Consider the following 22038-nt stretch of genomic DNA (forward strand, 5'->3'; position numbering starts at 1 on the left):
ATTTCTCTCTATCTGAAATTGTTGTAGTTACTTTATTTCTCATCTTCCCCCCCTCCCCACCAGATTATAAGCTCCATAACTACGAGTGAAAACCTTGTCTGTCTTAAGTCACTGCAGAATCTCCAGGGTTTAAGAGAGTGTCTGGGACAAAGTGCTCAATGTTTGACAAATAATTGAGTGCCCAGTACAACAAAGGACAAGAGGCCTTTCCAAGGCATGAAATATTGCCACACTAAGGAGTTAAGAGAAGATCCTAAAGGCTCCCTGGAGAAAAGCGGATCAGGACACACCAGACTTCCCCTCAGGAACATTAAATGCTAGGAGGCAATGGTGCGACATGAATCTGAAGGACAAGAATTTTCAACCAAGGCTTCTATTTTACCTCTCCAAACTAACAGATGCAAAGGCAGTCAGATGTCTTTTCAGACATGCAAAGATTTAAAAAATCAGTAACAACCTCCATGCATGTTTTTAAGGAAGATGAACTAGTGCGAAACAAAAGAGAGAATCAAGAAAAAGCTACAGAAACCAGGGACAGGAGACACAATAGAGCCAGTGGTCAGGAGAGGCCAGGCTCGCCCTGTGTGCGGGGCTGTGCGGGGCCCAGGACTGACTCCTGGTTGATGGAGCAAGAATCTCCAGCAGGGAGGCCTCACCTTAAAAATGAAATTGATAGATTTTCTGGTATGACTGACCATATAAAAAATCTGATGCATATTACAATGGGTCTGATGGAAAAAACTTTAAAGAATCAGAAATATGTAGAAAACTTTATAAATAATAAAAAATAAAGTCCTTTTTAATTCCAGGAAAAATAAAGTTTTACAAAAAAAAAAGAAATATCATACTACATTGAGGTAAGCAATACCTATCTAGTCAAAATCACAGAAACACTGACCATCAGTTTATCTTTCAAAACCCTAAGACCTTACCTGCTGTTACAAGAACTCGACACTTGAGAGCTACGATGGGCAGAGTTCATCGATGTCCGAGGACTCAAGGTCGGCACCCACAACACAAGCACGTCCTTCACACTAACCACAGACCCATGGAAACTGAGACTAAAGCCACAATTCACACCATTTACTAAAGACAACACCATTTACGGTCGATCCCTAGAAAATTCAACACTTAGGCATACACTTAATAAAATACGTGCAGGATCTTCATGCTGCAACTTACAAAATACTGATGAAGGAAATCAAAGAAGTTCTAAACAGACGTGCTGTATTCGTAGCTTGGAAGACTCAAGAGAGTTAAGGGCCAGTTCTCCCCAAACCGACCTATGGGTTTAATGCCATTCCTATCAAACTCCCAGCAAACATGCAAATCCCACGTAAACAGGAGTTTATTTGGAAACTTACACAGAAAGAAAAAGGCTCTTTAATAACTACAACAATCTTTTGAAAGGGCAGAGTGGGAGGAACGGTTGGAATCGGCCTACCAGACACACGGCTTCCGGCATAGCCGTGATACCCAGAACGGCGTGGCAGTGGGAGTGGGATGAAGATACGCATCGACCGGGCAGAACCGAAAACCTGGAAACACACCCATTTTGAACGTGTCCAGCTGACATTTGACAAAGGTGCAAAGCTGTTCAAAGGAGGGTAGTCTTCAAAAAATGGCCCTCGAACAACTGGGTATTTATATGTAAAAAACTGAACTTTGACTTAAAACTCAGACCTCACGCAAACAGTAGCTCAAAATGGATGACAGACCGAAGTGTAAAACACGCCACTGTAAAACTCCCAGGGGAAAACAGAAAACCTGCAGAATCTAGGGACAGACCTGACACAACACGTAAGACACAATCGATACCCTGGGGGGTGTGACGGACTGAACGTTTGTGAGCCCCCCGAATTCCAACACTGACCCTCCCTCTCCACATGCCGGGACCAGGAGTAGGGGCCTCCCCACAGTCACTGGGACTGGACGAAGTCAAGTGTAAAACCCTCATGACTGGGGTTATTTATGCCTCTGCAAAAGTCAGGAGCGCGCCTGCTTCCCCTGCGTTCTGCGCTGTGTTAACGAACAAGAAGTTGGCAGTGACATCCCAGAAGAGGACCCTCGCCAGAAGCAACCACGTCGGCACTCTCAGGCTCCCTGCCTTGGGGACAGACAGACATCGGTTTCTCTTGTTTAGAAGCCACCCGGCCCCTGGTATTTTTGCTACAGCAGCCCAGGCTAAGACAATTGAGACCCTGTAACGATTCAACCCCTGGGCAAGAGACAGGGAGAACCTTCTCTGGGGAAACTGGCCCGGAGGAAGGTAGGTGCACGGAACTTAGAAGATCGGCCCCTGATTCCCAACACCCGAATGACTCCGAGTCTGCTTATCAGCAATGTGGAACCTAGAAGATACCAGAGTAATGTCTTCAAAATACTGCAGGGAAGTTCTTTCCAATCTCTAATCCTACGTGAATCGAACTACCAGTCAAGAGAAAAAAAAAGGTAGGACATTATTTTCAGACACACAAGACTGCAAAAAATTTACCTCCCACACATCTTCTCTAATGGAGGCGATCGCCCAGATGAAAGGAATAAACCAAAGAGGGACATACTGGACCGGGAAACATGACCGCACACAGGAGAGGGGCAGAGAGGAAACCCCGGGGTGCGGAGGAGCCCCCAGGAAGGCTGCTGGGCAGGTGGGGGGCGCTCTGGAAACCCCCGCCTGAGGGCTGAGCTGGGCTGGAGAGCCAGTCACTTGTCCCCAGTGCAGACGGGCGAAGCCAGTATCTTCTACCGAAGGACGCACTAATGGACCCTCAAAGATGCCGTAAAACCGAGGCTAACTGATGAGACAGCACACGCCCGCCCTAACATCGTGAGCGGTTCCATAAAACACGGACAGCTTGACAAGACCCTTCACTGCAGTACAGAAAACACGGAAGCGTTCATCTGCCCTCCCCAAACCTGTAATGATTTCTGTTTCTGGGGAGGAGAATGGGCGCTAGGGAAAAGGAAAGGTTGTTTTGTTCGTTTTGTTTTGGTTTTTGCCATGGGTTGTTTTTAATGAAACAAAAACAGGCTTATTTTCTAGTCAGATTCTTTGGAGGTCCATGATCTTTAAATTAAGACTTTTCACTATTTACCTTTTTCTTACTGATTTTTGTATTATCTAGAATGTGCATGTATTAGCTATTCAAAAACTATTTCCTGAAAGTTAGTTTGAAGTGATGTACGGTTAGGTGAGGTCAAAGGTGCATTAGACATTCACATAAAGCACATAACGGTCCATCGATGGCTGGAGGGTCCCCTGAAAAACCACAGCAGGGCTGTGCCTGCCGTCAGCCCTGACCTCCTCGAGTTGGTGACCTGACTTTCAAAGCCAGTTCTATTTTTATCAAAGGGCAATTAGTTACAGTCATTTAAATAGCGTATGAATTTTAGCATATAAACTAACACCGGATAAAATGGCCTCCAGCCCTCTCTCCCCAGCTCCTGGCAGAGAACCAACACAATGAGGCCTCCAGATTTTCTGATCATTTGCTGAGACAAGTGACACTCTTCACCTTTGTCAAGAGGACCACGCTTTCCTTGGTGGCACCTCAGCCACCTGGCCCAAGGCCAGGGAGGCAAACTTATGAAAGATCGTAAGTGAATGTGGGCTACTAAACACATTTAAGCTGGAGATAGAACTACACCCATGCTTGGGTTCCCTTCACTAGGCTTCGCCTGCCAGGCGGCCCTTGGTCAGGAAGACTCGGCCATCACAGCTGAAGCCTGACCATGACTCGAGGGTGTTCGAGAAAGCCAGCTGGGAGAATGGCCAGGTGCTGAGCAATGCACAGTTTTCAACCCCCCTACTGCTTTCAAACTTTCAGATGAAACTACAATTCCTAGTATCTTCTAAATAGGGAAATAGAAAAAAACACCATTAGGAGTTTTTAAAAATCTGCACATTTTCTGAAGCAGAAAAACCATTCATTTCAAAACAGGACTTTGGCCCAACTGGCCGGGTGGCAGTGAGTGCTTCCCGCACACTGGGTTGAGCGGAGGTGATGGGGCGACTCGCCACCCGTTTCTCTCCGCATCTTCGTTTCCAGGTTCTGATGGTTCAGAACTAAAATGCCGATGCAACATGCCCGGTACCCGTCTAATTTCTTTTGACAACCTGCTTCACAAATTATAAAAAGTTTTGAAGTAGCTTTGAAAATGGAGAAAAGACCCACTGTCCCATTTTGCGGGGAGGAGGGACTGGAAGCAGAAAGTTAAATCAGGCCAAGCTAACACTCAGAGGGTGGGGAGCACTGGCGTGGGAACAGCTGTCGGAATTTAAAACAGAAACAGTGGGGCCTGTGGATGAGGCAGGGTGCACTGTGCGCCTATGCGTGGCTAGTCCCCAATTCTTTCTTCTAACGTCTAGCAAAATGTTTCACAAACCGAACCCGGCGAGATACAGTTCCACCAGAAGGTGCCTCAGAGGGTTTAGTTAATAATTTTGATGAGCTGAAATGGAGAAAAACATCATTTCAAATACCCACTGTTCAAAACCCGTCAACTTGAATTTGGAATATCAAACACACCTTTCTTCCACCCTCTGCCATGGTCAACCAGATAGAACCCAGCCCCAAAAGAACCCTCCGAAACGAAAAGGGGGAGGCAGCGACCCTGTCCAACGAGAGCCTTGTCAACATTCACTGTGGCCACTCGAAGTGGAGTCCAGCTTCTGCGCCACTGCACTGCAGGACAGGGAGCTCCTTCAGGGAGCCCGGGGGAGGCTGGTGATGCTGCCGTCGCGAAGACAAAAGTGAGAACCACCATATATTGGCTTTTGTCTTAATAGCCTTTTAACCAACTCTGTTAATGGACTGAATGCAATTTAGATATGGAACTTGGCTAAAACGTAGCTTCAATTGGCTATTAAAATTTAAGAGCCAACTAAGATAGCTAATTACGAAAAAAGCTCAGGCGATAATGCTACGCAGAATTAGTAATAGCAAACGACAGCCTGTCTCGCCTTATTCCCAAAGGGAAAGAAACTTCATGGAGAAGCCAAGCAGACACCGCAGCCGGCCTAACTGCATGGCTGGTGTTATGGCACACAAATCCGGCAGAGCACGGGGCCCAGCCGTACAAGGGACTGCCCGCCAGTCCCGGGGCCACCGGCCAGGGCCCATCCCGGAGGCTTGTTCTCTCACCCATGGTCGATGGGGAGCTGGTCTGCCACTGAGCCGCCATCCTGTGAAAGCCCAGTGGGGCCCGGGGAGGGAGGGCGTAAGGCACAGAACCCCTCCCCCCCACCGCCCAGTTCCAAAGGGCCGCCACTTGCAGAGAATTAGACTCTCCCTTTAGATACTTAGGTCTAAAGAACCGTTAATACCTGCTACAAAGTTGAACTTAGAGGAAAAAACGTCCGCCTTCTTTGCTCCATCACAGACACCCTCATTACGCATCCGCCGGAGCGCAGCCCGCGCGCCTGTGAAGACCCATCACGTGCGGCGGCCACTTTGAATCGGAGGTGCCGGAGTCTTTAACATCCCTCGTCAAGTGTCCCCCCGCTGTGCCTGTAAATGTCAGTCCAGTTTTTTCACGGCTGTGCACACAGATTAGAAACAGCAGGAGAGCCTGGGAGTGCGACTACAATACCAGTAAGGACTCTCGTCTTCGTGGCATTGCTCAAGTGATTCTTGGAATGCAGGGCCCTGCTGTTTTCTAATATTTACACACAACTGGAGTCATCAAGAGCAGTAAATGCAGTCTAAAGGCAGCTCGCTTCTTTTGTTAGGGACTTTTCATTCAAATGGGGATAGCAACAATAAAACCAAAAAAAAAGCATTTTAAAAAGTTCCACATTTCCCCCCAATTTTGCTGCTGAAAGACCAAGCGAGTATTATGGTGACTGTTCGGCGGGCTCGGGCTCGACCCTCCCTCCCAAACACTTCCGTGCATCACAGGGCTCACTGAAAACGGCGGGTGTTTCGGGTGTGTGACCTCAGTTGTGTTCCTGCGGGCCTGCCTGGCTTTCCCCCACCCCCGACGGCCACCGGATGGGGCCCCGGGAATCACGTGACTCCCCTCCTGCCACCTCTGCCTTGAGCCTTCCATGACATATGAAAGGCGTGTTTGGGGGCTGTAGCACCTGGAATACAGACATCTTTGAAAAGCCTGGTTGGAAACTTTTTAATAAGGGAGACCTGGCCAGGTGGCTCAGTTCATTGGAGCGTTGTTTCCCAAGTCAAAACACTACGGGTCTGGTTTCTGGGTCGGGGCACATACCCAGGTTGCAGGTTTGATCCCCAGCCCAGGCGCGCGTACCAGAGCCAACCAACCGGTATTCCTCCCTTTCTCTCTCTCCCTTAAAAAATGAATAAAAAACAAATCCTCAGGTGAGGATTAAAAATACTTTTAAAATCAGGGGAAAAATCACTGTGACTTTATGTGTACCTTTTAAAATGTCTAAATGACCCTCCTTTGAATTATAAATGGTAAGGGAGATGACATGTTTGTCACAGCTTCTACCTATCTACGCAGGCTTTTCGGGCGAGAAAGCTGGGGGTGCTAGTTGGGGGAGCAGGGACCAGGTCACAAGCCTCTGCCACTAGTGTTAACCGCATTGGGACGGCCCAACCCTTTGGGCAGGGGGGGGGGGGGGGGGGGCGATGTGCAAATCACGCGTTAGCACCAGCGTGAAGACGAAGCTTTCATTTGGGGGGTGGGGGGACTACATTTCCCGGAACAGGCAGGTCTTCTTACGGGTCCCGAAGGCACCTTTGTCCATCTAGAAAAGGTGAGGCAGTGGGCTCCTCCACCAGCGTTTCTTCACCCCAACAGAACCAGCGTGTGCTCCCCAGCTGCCGCTCGCCCTGCAGCACACGCACCACCTGAGACACGCTCAGGCTGAGCAGGCCCTTCGGGGCCTCACTCTGACCCCAAGGACTCACACCCCTAGGGCCGCGGGAGGAGAGCCAGAGAACATGCAGAAGCCACTCTCACACCTAAGAATGACTCCAAGAAGGGCCATCGTCAACGTCTGTACTGAGAATTTGGGGTCAAAGTCAGAAAGACTACTGAACACTGTGATTTTTCAGTTTTTAAACTGTAGTCCAGGTGTTATAAGGTGTTCACTTACACAACTGTGATCTCTTCCACTTACTTCTAAAAGATATCAGAAGCAGAAAGACAACCTACAGACAAATGGGAACAGGTTTCAGACCCCCCCCTCCCCCGACTCCAAACTCTGGATTCACACTTTCGGAGCCCCTCCCAGTCTCTGTGCCCCAGGCACAGATCAGCTCCACTCATGCTTTTGGAAATTCAGACTTCTGACAACAACGCTGAACTTCAAAGTCAGGAAGTTGACACTTGCAGATCATTTGCAGTTGTTTATATATAAAACTAACTGGCTCAACCCTGGCTGGTGTGGCTCAGGGGACTGAGTGCCGACCTGCGAACCAGAGGGTGGCCAGTTCCATTCCGGGTCAGCGCACTTGCCTGGGCTGCAGGCCAGGTCAGGTCACCAGCAGGGGGCGAGAGAAAGGCAACCACAAATTGGGATTTCCCTCTCTTTCTCCCTCTCCTCCCATCTAAAAAATAAATAAATAAAATCTTTAAAAAAGAACAAAGCCCTCATTTGCTCAATGCAAATTTCACAGGTAATTTCACGGCAAGACAAAATGACAAAAATCTAGGAACACAACTCAGAAGTCACAAAATGCCACTGGATTAACAGGAGAAAACCCTCCACTAGCTGAAGGACGAACACATCCTCCGCACAGTGGAGACGTTCGCACTCCGCCTGCAGAACCACAGCTAGTGGCAGCTGCCCGACCCGGACGACCAATGGCGACTGCGCAGAACCCCCGCACCACGGGAGCCGTGCGGACTGGAAGGCCCTTCCCAGCGCTAGTGCCTTGGTGTGTTGGGCACTCTGTGTAGAGCTTCGTGAATGAGGGGCACGGAATGACCCATGAACTACAGGCAAAAACCAAAAACCATACAACTTCATCTACGCGACTGTCTTAACTACGAAAAACTCTGTAGGCACGAACCAGGAGGAAAAAAATCACACAGGCAAAGGATGAGTTTGAATTGTGTTGCACTGGTGATGAGATTCTAAGTGACTTTTTTCTTTAGTTTTGACTCCTACTAATTTGATTTGGGCAATAAATAAGAATTAACAAGTTAAATGACATTAAGTCAGCATGGTGTGGGCATAAGGACAAATCAGTGAAATCAAAAAAAGTCCAGAAATGAACCCCCCTGGTGTAAGAATTTAATATATAATAAACCAAATATCACAAACCAGGGTGGTACACAGGTGGCAAAGAGAATTTATTTAGCAAGTGATACTAAAGCTACTGGGTAGCTATTTGGAAAAAAAACCCATTGTGATTTTACTTCACGGCACACACCCCCTAAAATAAATTCCACATGGATTAAAAATTTGTAAGTATTAAAACAAAAAAACCTTAAAAATTACAGTTAATGTTTCTGATTAGAGGATGGAAAATATTTTAAAACAGTGGCAGAATTTACAATGAAAAACATCAATAAATTAAGCCATAAAAATCAAACTTTGTAAAAATTAAAAATACATCAATAGAAAATAAACCAGAAAAACTCAGCAACAAACAGGACCGAGGGCTACGATTATTACTATACAAATAGTACAAACACCCACGGAAGAGCACGGTGAGCAGTCTGCAAATAAAAACTGCTCAGGTTCACTAGCCATTAAAGGAATTTACATCGTCAAATTATAAAAATTAGTAAGCCTCAGAAATGAAAAAATGTCCGTGGAGCACCTTAACCTACCGGGCAAGTGTTAAGTGATGGGTTTTTGCAAAGCAACCTGGTAACATGTGTCCGTTACCCTCTTCCTGCTGTCTCGTCTGTGGCCAGGTGGTGCCCTTCTCAGGGTCTGAAGAAGTATCTGTGCATGTGGACAAAGACTTCTGCCCCATTTTATTCATGAATAATGCTTATACTCTTGCAATACTGAAAACACACACCCAAGATCAGAGAAATGAGAGTCATGAGAGAGTATCGTGAAGCCACAAGAAAAAAGTATTAGGAAAACATAAAAATTATATGTACTGATTATTATCTGTAATAACATGGGAAGTATTTAATGTGAGCTTTAAAAGCAGAATATAAAGCTTTACATAAAGTATGATAATTATTTAAAGAGAAAAATGACGAGAGGAGAATGTCACGACATTAACAGTGACTGCCTGCCTGTAGTGGCAGCAACATAGCTCGTCCGTCTGTTCAGTTTGCTGTATGTTCCAAATGTTCCACTGCGGCCACGTTTTATCAGTACATATTGATAACCCAAATAATAAAGAAGATCACTAAAAATATAAGTTTTTAAAGATTTTATTTATTTAGTTTTGGAGAGAGGGGTAGGGAGGGAGGGAGAAAGACAGGAAGAAAAATACTGATGTGTAGAGATACACCTATCAGTTGGCTGCCTCTCACTCGCCCCAACTGGGGACCTGACCCTCAACCCAGGCATGTGCACTGACTGGAAATCAAACCAGGGACCCCTCAGTTTGCAGGCTGGCGCCCAATCCACTGAGCCACACCAGCCAGGGGTAAAAAATACAATTTTAAAGTATAAACAAGCATATAATACTCAACTATACACATACCCCTTCCCAAAAGCATACAGTTTATTTATATTCCCACCGCTAATTTGCTGCTATGCAACTTGGCTCTGTACAGACAACCCCCAGAGAAATAACTGGGGTTCGATGGCTCTGGCCTGGTCATGTTTGACCTGTCTTAAGAGATGACTTCTGAAGACCACCTCGAAGCCCTCTCCCTGCAGGGCTCTGTCAGTCACAAAGGCACACTGGTGAGTTTCTAGAAAACACAGAGCACCCATGATCCTGTTGTGGGAGAACAGGAGCCGGTCACAGGTGCAGTGAATGCAGAGGAGGTGACAGGGGAGGTGACAAAGTGAGGAACACACATCAGACACAGACGCTGACCTGATGGACGAACAAAGAATGGCAGGACTCACTGCATGCGGGGGCCGGGAGAGGGGAGAGGAAGAAGAACGGACCAGGAGGAGGAGATCGAATAGCAGGAATATTATTTAACCGTTTTTTTTTTTAAACAAAGGGGTAAGAAACACCAGCGGCTGACCGGGAAGGAAACCGGAAGGAAGCGGACAGAACAGCGCCGCAGCCGCGGCACTGAACTGCCCGGGGGCCGGCCCCCATCCAGCAGCCAACAGAGCAGCACCGAAGAGCACGCCGGCACTTGCTCCAAACAGTATGTGAGGAAGTATTTGATTTTTAATGTTCAACCAACAGGCTCTGCTGTGTCTGTGTTCTGAAAAATAAAAAAGGATACGGCACATACACAAAAACACACCATACATTTTATCCTAGTTGAGGCTCCAGTGTGTTTGAAACAGAACTCAAGGGTGAACCCAGGGTCGTACATGAACTTGGGGCCACAGCACCACTGCAGAAAGAACCCAGGCTCTGGGGGAGGCAGCGGTCTCTGCCCCGCCGACTGGGGCCGGCACTCCGTGAAGGCGCAGAGCTGCAGAGCTTGGGGAGGCGGTGGAGACGAGCCTTCACAGACAAGTCTGAGGGTCTGCTCTGCACGGCTCAGAGCGCGACCGCGGCGGGGTGAACGCTTTGCGAGAGAGCGCCACGTCCACACTGCAGCAGCGCGCAGTTCCAGTCCGCATGGGTCCAGAGCTGCTCACACTGGTACAACCTGGACAATTTTTCATCTGTCTACGTCTCACCCGTGCTATTACTTAATGTTTTCTTCAGATCAACTTGCTTTTTCTAAAAACTTAAACACCTGCACTATTCTTGTAAGAAAAATAATCTGTAAGTGAACAGTAAAATATAAAAAGAGAGAGAGAGATACCAATTAGACAGACAGACAGACAGACAAGAGATACCTAGAAAACCTGTGACCATGCCACACCTGGCAACTGTTCTCTGCCCCCTCACCACGCAGCTTGCACCCCTGCGCACTTGTGCAGCCTTCAGACATGTACACTTGATCTGTCACATATATATTACTACTCCACGTTTCTGTCACATTCTTTCCCTTCTTTATACCTCTCGTTTCGTAGAGAGGTGCTTAAGAAAGCACGGAACTGAACAAAATCAGTACAAACCAAACCTACGGCCACAACAAACTGTGTACTTGCATCAAGCAAAAAGATCCCTTTATTTTCAGCTTCGTATTTCCTTAAAAGGAAGGCCCTGGTCAAGCAGTTTACATTCTCTGGGAAACACATGGAGATTGGGAAGTACAGGTCACAGTCATTTTCTGCAAGTCTCCAGAACCTTTCACGCCAAGTGGGAGAGCTTAGAGAGTATGCATAACCTGGAGAGTCTGAAATTTTATAAGTTAGCCTATAATAAATTGTATTAAAGTATTTATTGAAGTATTTAATAAATTGTATTAAGTATTTATTTTAATTAAAAAATTATTTTTCAGAGACACAGGCCTTTCCCTGTCCCCCACCCCCCACAAGACTCACATGAAAACACTTAAAGTAGAAAAAGAAGAAAAAGTCAAATGAAAGAAAAAACAGAAAATGAGTTCACAGCATGTGATTTACTTCTGGACTCTCTTTCTCCCTCTGGAACCTTGAAGAGAAAATAAAGAAATTTAAAACATTAATCATTAATTTATAACAGCAAAATTAGAACAGAACTGTAAGTATTTCCATATAGATATTAATAGTTTAAATTTATTGATTATGATGATTTGTAGAGATGAAATTCTTACACAAAGGTATCACTGTTAATACCTTGAAGACTTTAGAAAACTGTGTCAATTTTTTAATATGTCAAGAAATATGCTAACAAAGTCTACTTTTAAGTCCCATCAAAACTCTCCCTCTGGTAAGACACACCTGTTTTATAGTGGTCCTGGAGTACAATATTCCTCAAAAAAATAAAACACCTGTCGTACAATTTAAAACATTAACCCTAATGTAAACTATAGAAACCAGGTGAGCATTCACTCCGTGAGGGAATTGATGAGGTTATGTAGCTTATGAAAAGCAAGACTCTTTATTCTAACTATGCTGCCTTTTACTGACTGATTTTTACTGTTATTCCACTGCAGTTGTCCCAATTCCCAATTCCCCCTCCGCCCCCCTCCACCCACGTCCCGCTCCCACAGTCAGGCCCCACACGCCCCCCTGCGCGGCCTTTAGAAACCTGTCACCTACACTGTGTCGGCAGGAGAGCAGGGGACTCTCCCCAGAGAGCCCTCACCACCAGGGATTAATTAAGTACATCCCAACCGCACGGCCTTCTGGAAGAGAACTGGTCTGCGTAACCTACGGCAGCCCCGTGCAACTGCCCCTGGGCTGGCACAAACCTGCAATTCTTCATTGGGAGCTTGAGACCTCCGGCTCACCAAAGAGCCTTTGTTCCCAGCCACCACCCTCCGCCCCTCCCACTCCAGCCCAGCAGAGCCAGGACGACCAGTTTAAGGCTCTGCCAGTGTGTGGGGCAGCGTGGCGGCCTGCGATCAATCAGAGAATGCACCAAACAACGAGGAGATCAATACTTCCTTTCTGAAAGGTACAAAACATTCTTTGAATCTAGGACAAACTGTCTACAACACATGTCTAACAATAAATAGTGTCTAAAGGTTTTCTGATTACCAATTTATTTAGTGACTTAACTGGAAGATCCGTTTAAAAATTAGTGTTTTTTCTTTTAATCTTTCCAATTTCTAGTTTCTATTCAACTGCCATACATTAAGTCAGTGATTTTCAATCAGTGCACTGCAAGAATGTTTCAAACGTGCAGCACCTGACTCTGCAGTCAGGGGCGCAGACCGCTTCTCCCCTAGACTGTCCAATGGGAAAAAGGACAACAGACAACACAACAGCTGTCAGGGGTAAAGGAAGCAACATTACACCTATTTTTGTCAGGCAAAAATATTTTTTGGTGTGCTACAGAATTTTTGTCATTAGTACATGTGTGCCATGCGATGAAAAAGGTTTAAAATCACTGCACTAAATTAAAACCAAATTTCAAACATTTGTAACCATCCTTCCTTCTGCCACTCAAAAGTACAGGCCATAACTATGGTCGGTTTAAACTTCGGGGTTTTTCCCTCAATTTTGATGATATGGCCTTCTTTTACAGTATCCCATGGTAGATTTTTAGGTGTTTATATCAAGAATTTTGAAATTAATTTGGCACAAAAACTGAAAATGCTGTGATCTGAGATCAGCTAAATGGTATCCCAAGATCAGGGTCAACAATCAATACCACAGCACAGCTCCCTCACAATAAAATTTGAACCTATAGTCAAACACTAAGACACTAAAGTTGACAACGGTTGCAGCCACGTCCAGGTCGTACTGTCTCATTAGCATCCCAACTCGACACTTCACTCAAATTAAGTATTGATGCTGTTGGATTTAAAGTCCGCTGCCATGGCCACCTGGAGGTCATTACCTCATTTGCCATATAATCACTACGATGCAACTCAGACACCTTGCTCATGTGTCCATTCAGTACTTCCCTAAGCATTCTGACTGCTGCAGAAAACTTTACTTCTCATCTCTAAAAAATATACTCGTTTCATAATACATTACTGCTGGTAAAACTTTCCATCCCAAAACGAGTACATGTAAGACGTGATATCTGAAAAACAGGATGTGAAGTCTGGGGACACTCTATGAATTTATAACACAGCCAGAGAAAAAAAGCAGGAAAAATCTATGCAGGAAACCCTTAAAAACATCTCTCCCTGGACTAGACCACAGATATTCAAGAGGTAAATATCAATCATGCTCTCTTCAAAGAATCCTCAAGAATGGTCCAAAATCCCAGGTACTTCAAAAATAAAAACCACCGAGACTCCTGCCGTGCACTGCCCACTCTGTGAACGGCGGTGGCAAAGCACCGGTGTACCAGCCATAAGTATCATGGCTGCATTGACTAATTTTGAGCCCAGTTCCGAAATACTGGCATGGTTTTGGAATGCCAGAGTACACACGGCTTTTTAAGGTTGATCATTCTTTGGGAGAAATTATTTGCAGCAAATAACCAAATTTTCTCAACGGATAAAAATTATGCTTTGCATAAAAATAAAAGGATTAGCGGCCTCTGTTCTTCTAGAAAACCGCCCCTTGCCCTGTCTCGTGCTGCAGGAAACCCTACACAGTGCGCGTCCTGAAAGCTTTCAGAGTGTGTTCCTATACAATAGACCCCCAACCAGTCGAAATGAGCTTAGGTGTATCAGGAAAATTATACACGTTTTCACAATGGTCTAAATAGACATTAAAGGAAAGTAGGTCCCATTTTGCTAGGCACAGCGCTCTGAAAGATCGCGCAGTGAGAAAAATCTCTCACCATATTGTAAACCACAAATTGTGTTTGAAAATAAAATTGTTAATGAAGAAACTGACATTTCTAAAGCTGCTGTTAGAGGTAACCATTCTTCAAACACACATTCACAGAGTTGGATTACATTTTTAAAAAATTCAAATGTAATAATGTGCTTTCTCCAAGTTACTTTAAACTAATAAATAGAAATATATACATTTTCCTGACCCCCCTGGCTTTTTTCCTTTTTTGGGGGGGGCTATAGAAGCAATAATATTTTATCATCTCAGGAAAGATTTCTCTCATTTTTTAATATTTAGATAGTAAAATACCTTAACTAGCCTTATACTTAGGGGAAAAATAAATTACAATGGAAAACTAAGCAATATTTAAGCAAAGCAATCCAGAGTTATGTGAATAAGGGAGAATCTGATTCTACCTCACACTTTTATAACAAAAAAATTACCTGACTGTCCTTAAATTAGCAATGGGATCCACTCTCTCCTTTTGTCATTAAATAAAACAAAAATATTAATGTATTTTCTCACAATGAAGACTATCAGTATAAGGACCTTCAATTAAAATTTCAGGTATAAATGACATATTTTATAATTGCAATCAAATTGAAAAGCATTTATGTACCAAAACAAACGCCTCAGATGCCCAGTCAACAAAGCCCAGGTAACAGTGACTCCAGGTGTCGAGAGGCCTGGGCCCTCCCCATGCACTTCTGATGGCACGTGTGCTCACTCCATCTGCGTGTGCATGCACCTCCATCTAAGTGTACGCTTCCATCTGCATGTGCATGCACTTCAGTCTGCATGTGCTCTCACTCCCAACCGCATGGGCATGCACTTCCAACTGTATGTGCATACACTTCAGTCTGCGTGTGCTCTCACTTCCAACTGCATGTGCTCTCACTTCAGTCTGCATGTGCTCTCACTTCCAACTGCATGTGCTCTCACTTCCGTCTGCATGTGCTCTCACTTCCGTCTGCATGTGCTCTCACTTCCAACTGCATGTGCATACACTTCAGTCTGCGTGTGCTCTCACTTCCATCTGCATGTGCTCTCGCTTCCAACTGCATGTGCATACACTTCAGTCTGCGTGTGTGCTCACTTCCATCTGCAATGTGCGCCAGCCTCACCAGAACTAGCATTTGGCTTCAAGGGCTTTGAAAAATAACGATTTGGGTCTTCGATTCCTTGTGTCACCACCTATGGAGAGGAAAGAGGGGCTGGCGCTTTGTGGGCAATGACCAAGCGGGGCGGGCCATTGGAGGGGCAGCTGCAGGCTGCACGTGAAGGAAGGATCCAAGCTGCCCGTCGGTGTGCAGGGACGAGAAGACTGGCAAGAGCCGCAGGCCTCTATGTCTAACCGGTTCCCAACAGCTCTGTCATCTACACTCACTACGTCTTGGGCCACACGTCTGCAAAACGAGAGATGCTCCCGGCCTACCTGCACAATCACTGTGGACAGCGAATAAAACTGCGTGTGACAAGACACAGCAACACACCCTACACAAACCTAAGGCCTTCTCCTACAATACTGACCGACTGACTGTAAAATCTCAGTGTGACGACCCAAACAGTCAACCCCTCACTTCGTGAAAGGAACGGGAATTTGTGTTTACACATGGACAAAGACAATGGGCAAGACGGTTCCACTTACGGGTCTGCACACCTTCCCCTGTCGGGGCGTCCATGCATTCCATGTCTTCCACGCTAGCTTCTGTGCTTTTCTCAACTTCTCTCTTCCGCTGCTTACGTGTGGAAGTGCAAAGAGAGAGAAAGGGATGTGGTCTCGTGGTCAATAAGCAAATGCACAAACTTACTGTATATTAGCACACATATGAATCCATACAGGTATGCTGTGTCGAAACACAAAAGAAACATACAGCACTGCCCCCTTCTCTGAATGGGACACGTCCGCAGACCCCCAGTGTGCTCCTGAAAGGGCGGAGGGCACTGAGCTCTACATATAAAGTATCCTTCATTTTCTCCTGCATACAACCCTTTGCACCACACAGCTTCCCTCTGCCACAAGCCAACTGCCAGCATCACAGCTCTTGTGATTTGGGCCCATTACTAAAATAAGGGCGACCAGAACACAAGCCCCATGGCACCGCACCAGTAAACCCAACAACCTGGATGTCTACTGAGTGACTAACAGATGGTTCACGGGTCCCGTGGGATGGCGAGGGATTTCATCACGCTGCTGAGCACAGTGCCTGATTTAAAACCTACAAACTGCTTATTTCTGAAATTCCCCATTTACTATGTTCAGACCGCCATGACTGTGAGTAACTGAAACAGGAAAGAGGAATGAGGTCTTGGGGGGTGGGGGCGGGTCTACTGTGCAGGACGCCAGGGGCAGGGGCACCGGAGGGAAGAAGGGGTGGAGGAGGGGGCAATGGGACGGAGAGAACCTTTGGGTGGCGCGCCCGCTCGTTCCACCCACACCTAACTTCTTCCGCTTCGCACAGGTCATTCCTGAAAGCCACGTTTTCACCTTCGACTGATTCACAAAAACTCTCTTTCAAAGCCGACTATTTTATCAAATTGGCATCACCACTCATTGAGGCCAATGATACTTATTCTCCCATTTTACAACATGTGTCTGTTTGGGGCGGGAGAGTGTGTATTTTCTTTCTATTTTTATTAAAAGTTTAAGAGGGCCATAACCCTTACTATAAAAGAAGGGTCTTAAAAGAACACAACTCTCTTAAAATCTCAAAAACAGGTTGGATTTTCCACCATTCTCTCAGGTCTTCCTGTTTTTCTATTTATCTCTCCAGTTGAATGTCACGTGAAAGTTGATGCTCATCATATTCTGGAACCATCCATTCTTCCCAATTATTCATTCAACTTTTCATTCCTTTCCCTCACCACACCATTTTCTAACTAGTTCATTCCTGTGTAGTTTTTAAGTCACGTAACATCCCTATATGTAGTTACAACTATAGAACGACCTTAGTAATAAATTTAAAACTCTGCATTTTTCATATAACTTTATCCCATGTAGTCTCAAATTTAAATGTGTTAAAATGCAAATTATAACTCAGAGCTTCTCTAGGTTGCCTAAAATAAGTTTGCATCATCTAGGAAATCGTCTGAGACTGGGAATTTCACACTCACGACGCATCGGCATGTCCTCCTCCGCGGTCTGTAGCAATCAACACCGGGTTAAACCCCATCTGAGACTGGTCCCTGCTCCAGGCCAGCAGAGTGTGAGGCCTGCTGGGAGCGCCTTCTCTTCCTCTTCCTGCCGGCTCCTCGGGCTCTGCCCAGGGAGAACTACCCCAGAAAGCTCAACTCTGCTCAAACCGCATTCTGCTAACACCTCCGATCGGTCGCAACTGCTGCTAACTACGTATTACAATTAATTCCACTGTTTCTAAATATTCTCAAGGGGGCTGTGAAGGATTAGAGCTCAGAGATACCCACCACGTCCCTAAAGAAAAAGCTTCACAAGTACAAGACTAACGACCTGACTGAAGCTTAGGAAACTTGAAAAGCATCCCCTTGGCAGATTTCTGTACGGGGTGTTCCTTCTCCAAACGGCCGGACAGCGGCTGCACCTCCATACAACGGAGGAGAGGGGAGGTGCCGTGCATCTTCCCTTTCCGAAGGGCTGCTTCATGATTACCACCTAAGCCCTGCTGTGCTGAACAGATTGGTTCGATAATTACATACAATAACTGCGGTGGGCAGGTAACCCTCAGCTGGCACGGGCAGCTCCCCTGCGAGAACTTCCATATGCAAACCGCACTGATGGAGCGCATTAGGTCCGTCCTTCCTGCCGGCGCCCGGGCCTGATTAAGGCCAGCCGGGACTCCAAGGTTAGCATGTCAGCAGATTTGTGATGCATTAGGCAGGAATACACACAGACACTTTTGTTCCCTCGGACCAGAATTAAGGAGGAATATTTCCAAGGTAGATTGCTTCCGTATAGGAGGAAATGCATTCTACAGTTTGGGGAAAGCAGATTTCTAAATGCTCATTACAAAGAGAGCCGTCCGACAATCATACCCAAGAACCTAGTGCATTCATCTTGTTTTCGAGCTCATTTAATAAAAAAGAGTTTTCTTAATCTCCTCCACGCAGGTAAATGACGCAGAAATGAAAATCAGACAGTATTCAACCAACGAAAGAAACACCTGTGTGGCAAGCAGGACACGTTGGGTTACACACGGAATTTCACTGATCCGCACTTCACCTGGGCCCTCCCGCCCGGCTTTCCTGGCAGTGCGTGCAGTTCGGTTAGAAAGAGCCAGTGGTCGACAGGCTACGATCTGTTGCTTTTTAAAAAACCAAAACCTTCAAGTTTGATAGTATCCAAGTACGAGGTGCCAGCTGTAAAAACAGCCACTGGGAAGCAAAGCGCAGGGGCTGCGCGTGATGCCAGACAGGCCCCGGACTCACTGCGGTGGGCACTTCATGCATTCATAGCCCTTCGTCTGTAAATGTCTGACCACTACGCTGTGTGCCTGACACGAGTACAGTGCTGTAATGTACGTCAACTGGAACTGGACAATAAATCTTTTGTTAAAAAACAGGAAGGGAATTCTGACCCATTCAACAACATAAGTGAACCTGGAGGGAGTTAACACTCAGGAAAATAAGCCGGACGGCGCACGGTCCCATGCCTGTGAGGGACCTGGGGCAGCCACACTCAAAGTCGCGTGGGGACACGGGAGCCACGGGGAGAAGAGGTGGAGGGTCACTTGGCGTTTCCTGGGCACAGAGTCTGCTCTGTGAGACGAAGAGTGTTCTGGAGGTGGAGGGTGGTGATGGTCATGCAGCAACGTGAGTGTGCTTAGCATCAGTGACCTGGGCACTTGGAAAATGGCTAAGATCTTATATTTTATGTGTACTTTAACACAATAAAATTTTAAAAGCGGCATCTAAGAACGTTATTCTTTTGATAAGGTACCGAGCACAACTCCAGACAATCTGTTGCCAGCTCTGCCTTCTGATTACACCCAAATGCTGCACTTTGTTCTCTGTTGACATCTGCGGCCCCTCGAGGGCACACACTTGTCCCTGGGCATCCAGGGGGGAACGGCTCTGGGGCCACTCCCGTGGGTGCTCAGATCAAGGGACACTCCGGTCCCGGATATAAAATGGCGTGGTACTGAGCATGTCAGCCGTATGCGCACATGCCCACGCGGGGCGTGCCTACGCATCTCTGCGTTCATGTGGATTCAGTGTAGTGCTCGGCACCCAGCAAATCCAAGTCCTGCTTTTAGAACTTTCTGGGATTTTTTCCCTTAGCACTTTCACTCCAAAGGTGATTAGACCCACAGATGCAAAACCTGAAGATACAAAGAGCTGACCGTAATTTGGTCTTCTGAGCGGAAACCCGCTTCACCAAGTGACTGTGCTGATCCGACTTTGCCACATTCCACACCAGGTCTCACCGGCACCCTCACTGGCACTTATAAATGAAACCGGTATACAGGGGTGGCTTGGTGCCATCCTGAGTTCATTCCAGAACTCGTGAGGAGCACCAGAACCGCTGAGCACCAAGCAAATGGCTGAAGCTGAAGCGTCTTCTCTTGCGGGACGACGTCATGACACAGACGTTCTAGCAACCTCAACGAGTCCCAAACCAGTGCCAAGCACTAGAACATTTTTTCTCATCAAAAGCAATGAGTAAAGGATCTGACGAGTCATGAGGCCGATGAGTCCCAAGGTCTGACTGTATCGTACAACACACACAAGAACAGCTTAGAAACTCACGAGAGAGTTGTCTTTTAATTCAGCATGGTCATCTTCAAAACATGAGGTTTATTTCAAGGGCATTGGCATATATAATACACATTGTATTTTTGAAGCATTCAAATATGCTGGGCTAAAATGCAGTTAATTAGCAGCTTCTCACTTCCAATTTAGAAACTGAAAGACAAATCAGCTTGATGCATCCAGGCTGATAATTTACTAACAGTCTAAATACTGACTGGAGACCAGTGACAGGCTTAAAGCTGCTGCAGAGGGAAAGAGAACACAAAACCTTCAGGGGCAAAAAAGCAAGCAAACAAACAAACAAGAACAACTACAGCAACAAAGCCAACTCTCTGCCTCCCAAGTCAAACCTCAAAAGATCGCGTCTAGACATTTCCAATGGCCTCTGGGAAAAGCCAGCCAGAGTCGCGGCTGCAGCTCAGGACACACATACTCGGGGACTACTGTTGGGCTGGTCCCCTTATTACCAAGTCATAAAGGGTTATTATGAAAACTTAAGAATACATAGCCTAAAACCGTTCAATGTTTGGTCCTGCATGTGTCAAAGAACGAAGAATTCTAAATATAAATGTGTCTGCACTAATCAGTCTCACTGCATTTATCTGATTAAAACCACTGCAACCACCAAGTGTACACTTTCATAAATTACTATTACATTCCTTAACGATAACCAAAAATAGGATATTTGTTACTGTGCAGTAACTAAAAAATAAAGATAGAACATATCTCCCATGAAGGTAAGCCAAACACAGCTGTTTCACACAACATTTACAAAACCAATGGATTTTAGCTAAAATTCACTACGCAGACAGAAAAAACACCCTGAGGCTGGGGACAGAAGAAAGCTGAGAAGTTGCTCCGGGTTTCTCCAATGGCGCAAAGACGGAACTCGAGCTCTCTGTTCTCAGCACCATTTCCTTCCGAGGAGCCACACGGCCCCCCGGGGCGACCCTGCCCACGAAGCGGCAGTTTCCAGTTGTCTGCCACTCGGAAGCGGCCCTTCCTGGAGTCGGAGCGCACGTCTGGCACTTGGCCTGGCCCACTCCCACGCTCCTCTCCATTTCTCTCCTACCGGGGATGCTCCCGGAGGGCACAGGCATGGTTTTTCCTTATTTGCTGACCCCTCCCTGAGCAGGTCCTTCCAGAGGAACACTGCCCCCAACCTGAGCGGGGGTGAAGACCCCACCACAGATTGCCCAAGCACCTACTGTGTGCCCGCCACTCTTACAGGCTTCATTCTCAAGTTGAAAAACAGCCATTAAAAAAAAGTATTTTCAGCTTGTATAAAAACATCACACACACACAAAGTTAAACTTCTAAAACTATTTATGTATGAAGTCATTTGAGAGTTCCCTAAATGACCCTTCCTAATAAAGTATCCAATGTAATCCCCCCCATACGGAACTTCATTCCACGAAGTAGCGAGCCGTCCGTCAGTGGAGCAGATGCCTTCGCAGTCACCCCTGACTTCATTTTGTTGTTTGCTACTGTTATTTGTTTAATTTACACTCTCTGTTGCCGGTATATTTTAGTTATCTACTCTGGAGGTGGGAAGAGGAAGTAAGCCCAAGTAGTTTTGCTAACCCTGAGGACAGGACTCAGCAAAAGAAAATACACAACTAGGAAAGTTTGGAATATTTACGTTCTTCACCAGTTCAAGCTATCTTCCTCTTCTAATGCCATGAAGAGTGAAGAACTGACCATCATTTTCTGCAAATGGTGCACCAAAAATTACTGCTAATTCATGAGCGAGCCAAAAAATACCAATGCATTTTTAGGCTTTGTCAAAATAAATAAATAAATGAAAAAATCCAGCTGGCAATCAGAAATGATTGCTTGATCCATGGGCAATACATTTTTTAGCAAAAGCACTGTTTTCACAAAGTGGGCATAATATTGTAACAGGGTGCAGCCAAGGGGGTGCCCCAAATAGAGATTTGGAATGGGGTCCAGAACTCAACGTGTCCAGGAAATATTAGAAAGATACAAGGATGTCCTCACTCTCC

At 46.1% G+C, this 22038-nt stretch overlaps 1 protein-coding gene across 3 annotated transcripts in view; it reads right to left on the reverse strand.

The window, feature by feature from the left end:
- Positions 1-10253: 10253 nt before the first annotated feature.
- The window catches only part of VRK1 (VRK serine/threonine kinase 1), a 75525-nt gene continuing 63740 nt past the window's right edge, over positions 10254-22038 (reverse strand). For 2 of the 3 annotated variants that reach the window (XM_037031402.1, XM_037031404.1), the window contains exons 12-13: positions 15957-16047; positions 11453-11576 (exon numbers count right to left, since the gene is read on the reverse strand). In XM_037031402.1, coding sequence (XP_036887297.1) covers positions 11545-11576; positions 15957-16047 — 123 coding nt within the window. In that variant the 3' untranslated portion in view covers positions 11453-11544. Of the gene's footprint in view, positions 11577-15956; positions 16048-22038 lie in introns of all 3 variants that reach the window. The other variant, XM_037031405.1, reaches the window with a different exon arrangement.

This window comes from Sturnira hondurensis, unplaced genomic scaffold (assembly GCF_014824575.4).
Source record: "Sturnira hondurensis isolate 20B ecotype Veracruz unplaced genomic scaffold, ASM1482457v3 Scaffold0021143, whole genome shotgun sequence".
Classification (NCBI taxonomy): domain Eukaryota; kingdom Metazoa; phylum Chordata; class Mammalia; order Chiroptera; family Phyllostomidae; genus Sturnira; species Sturnira hondurensis.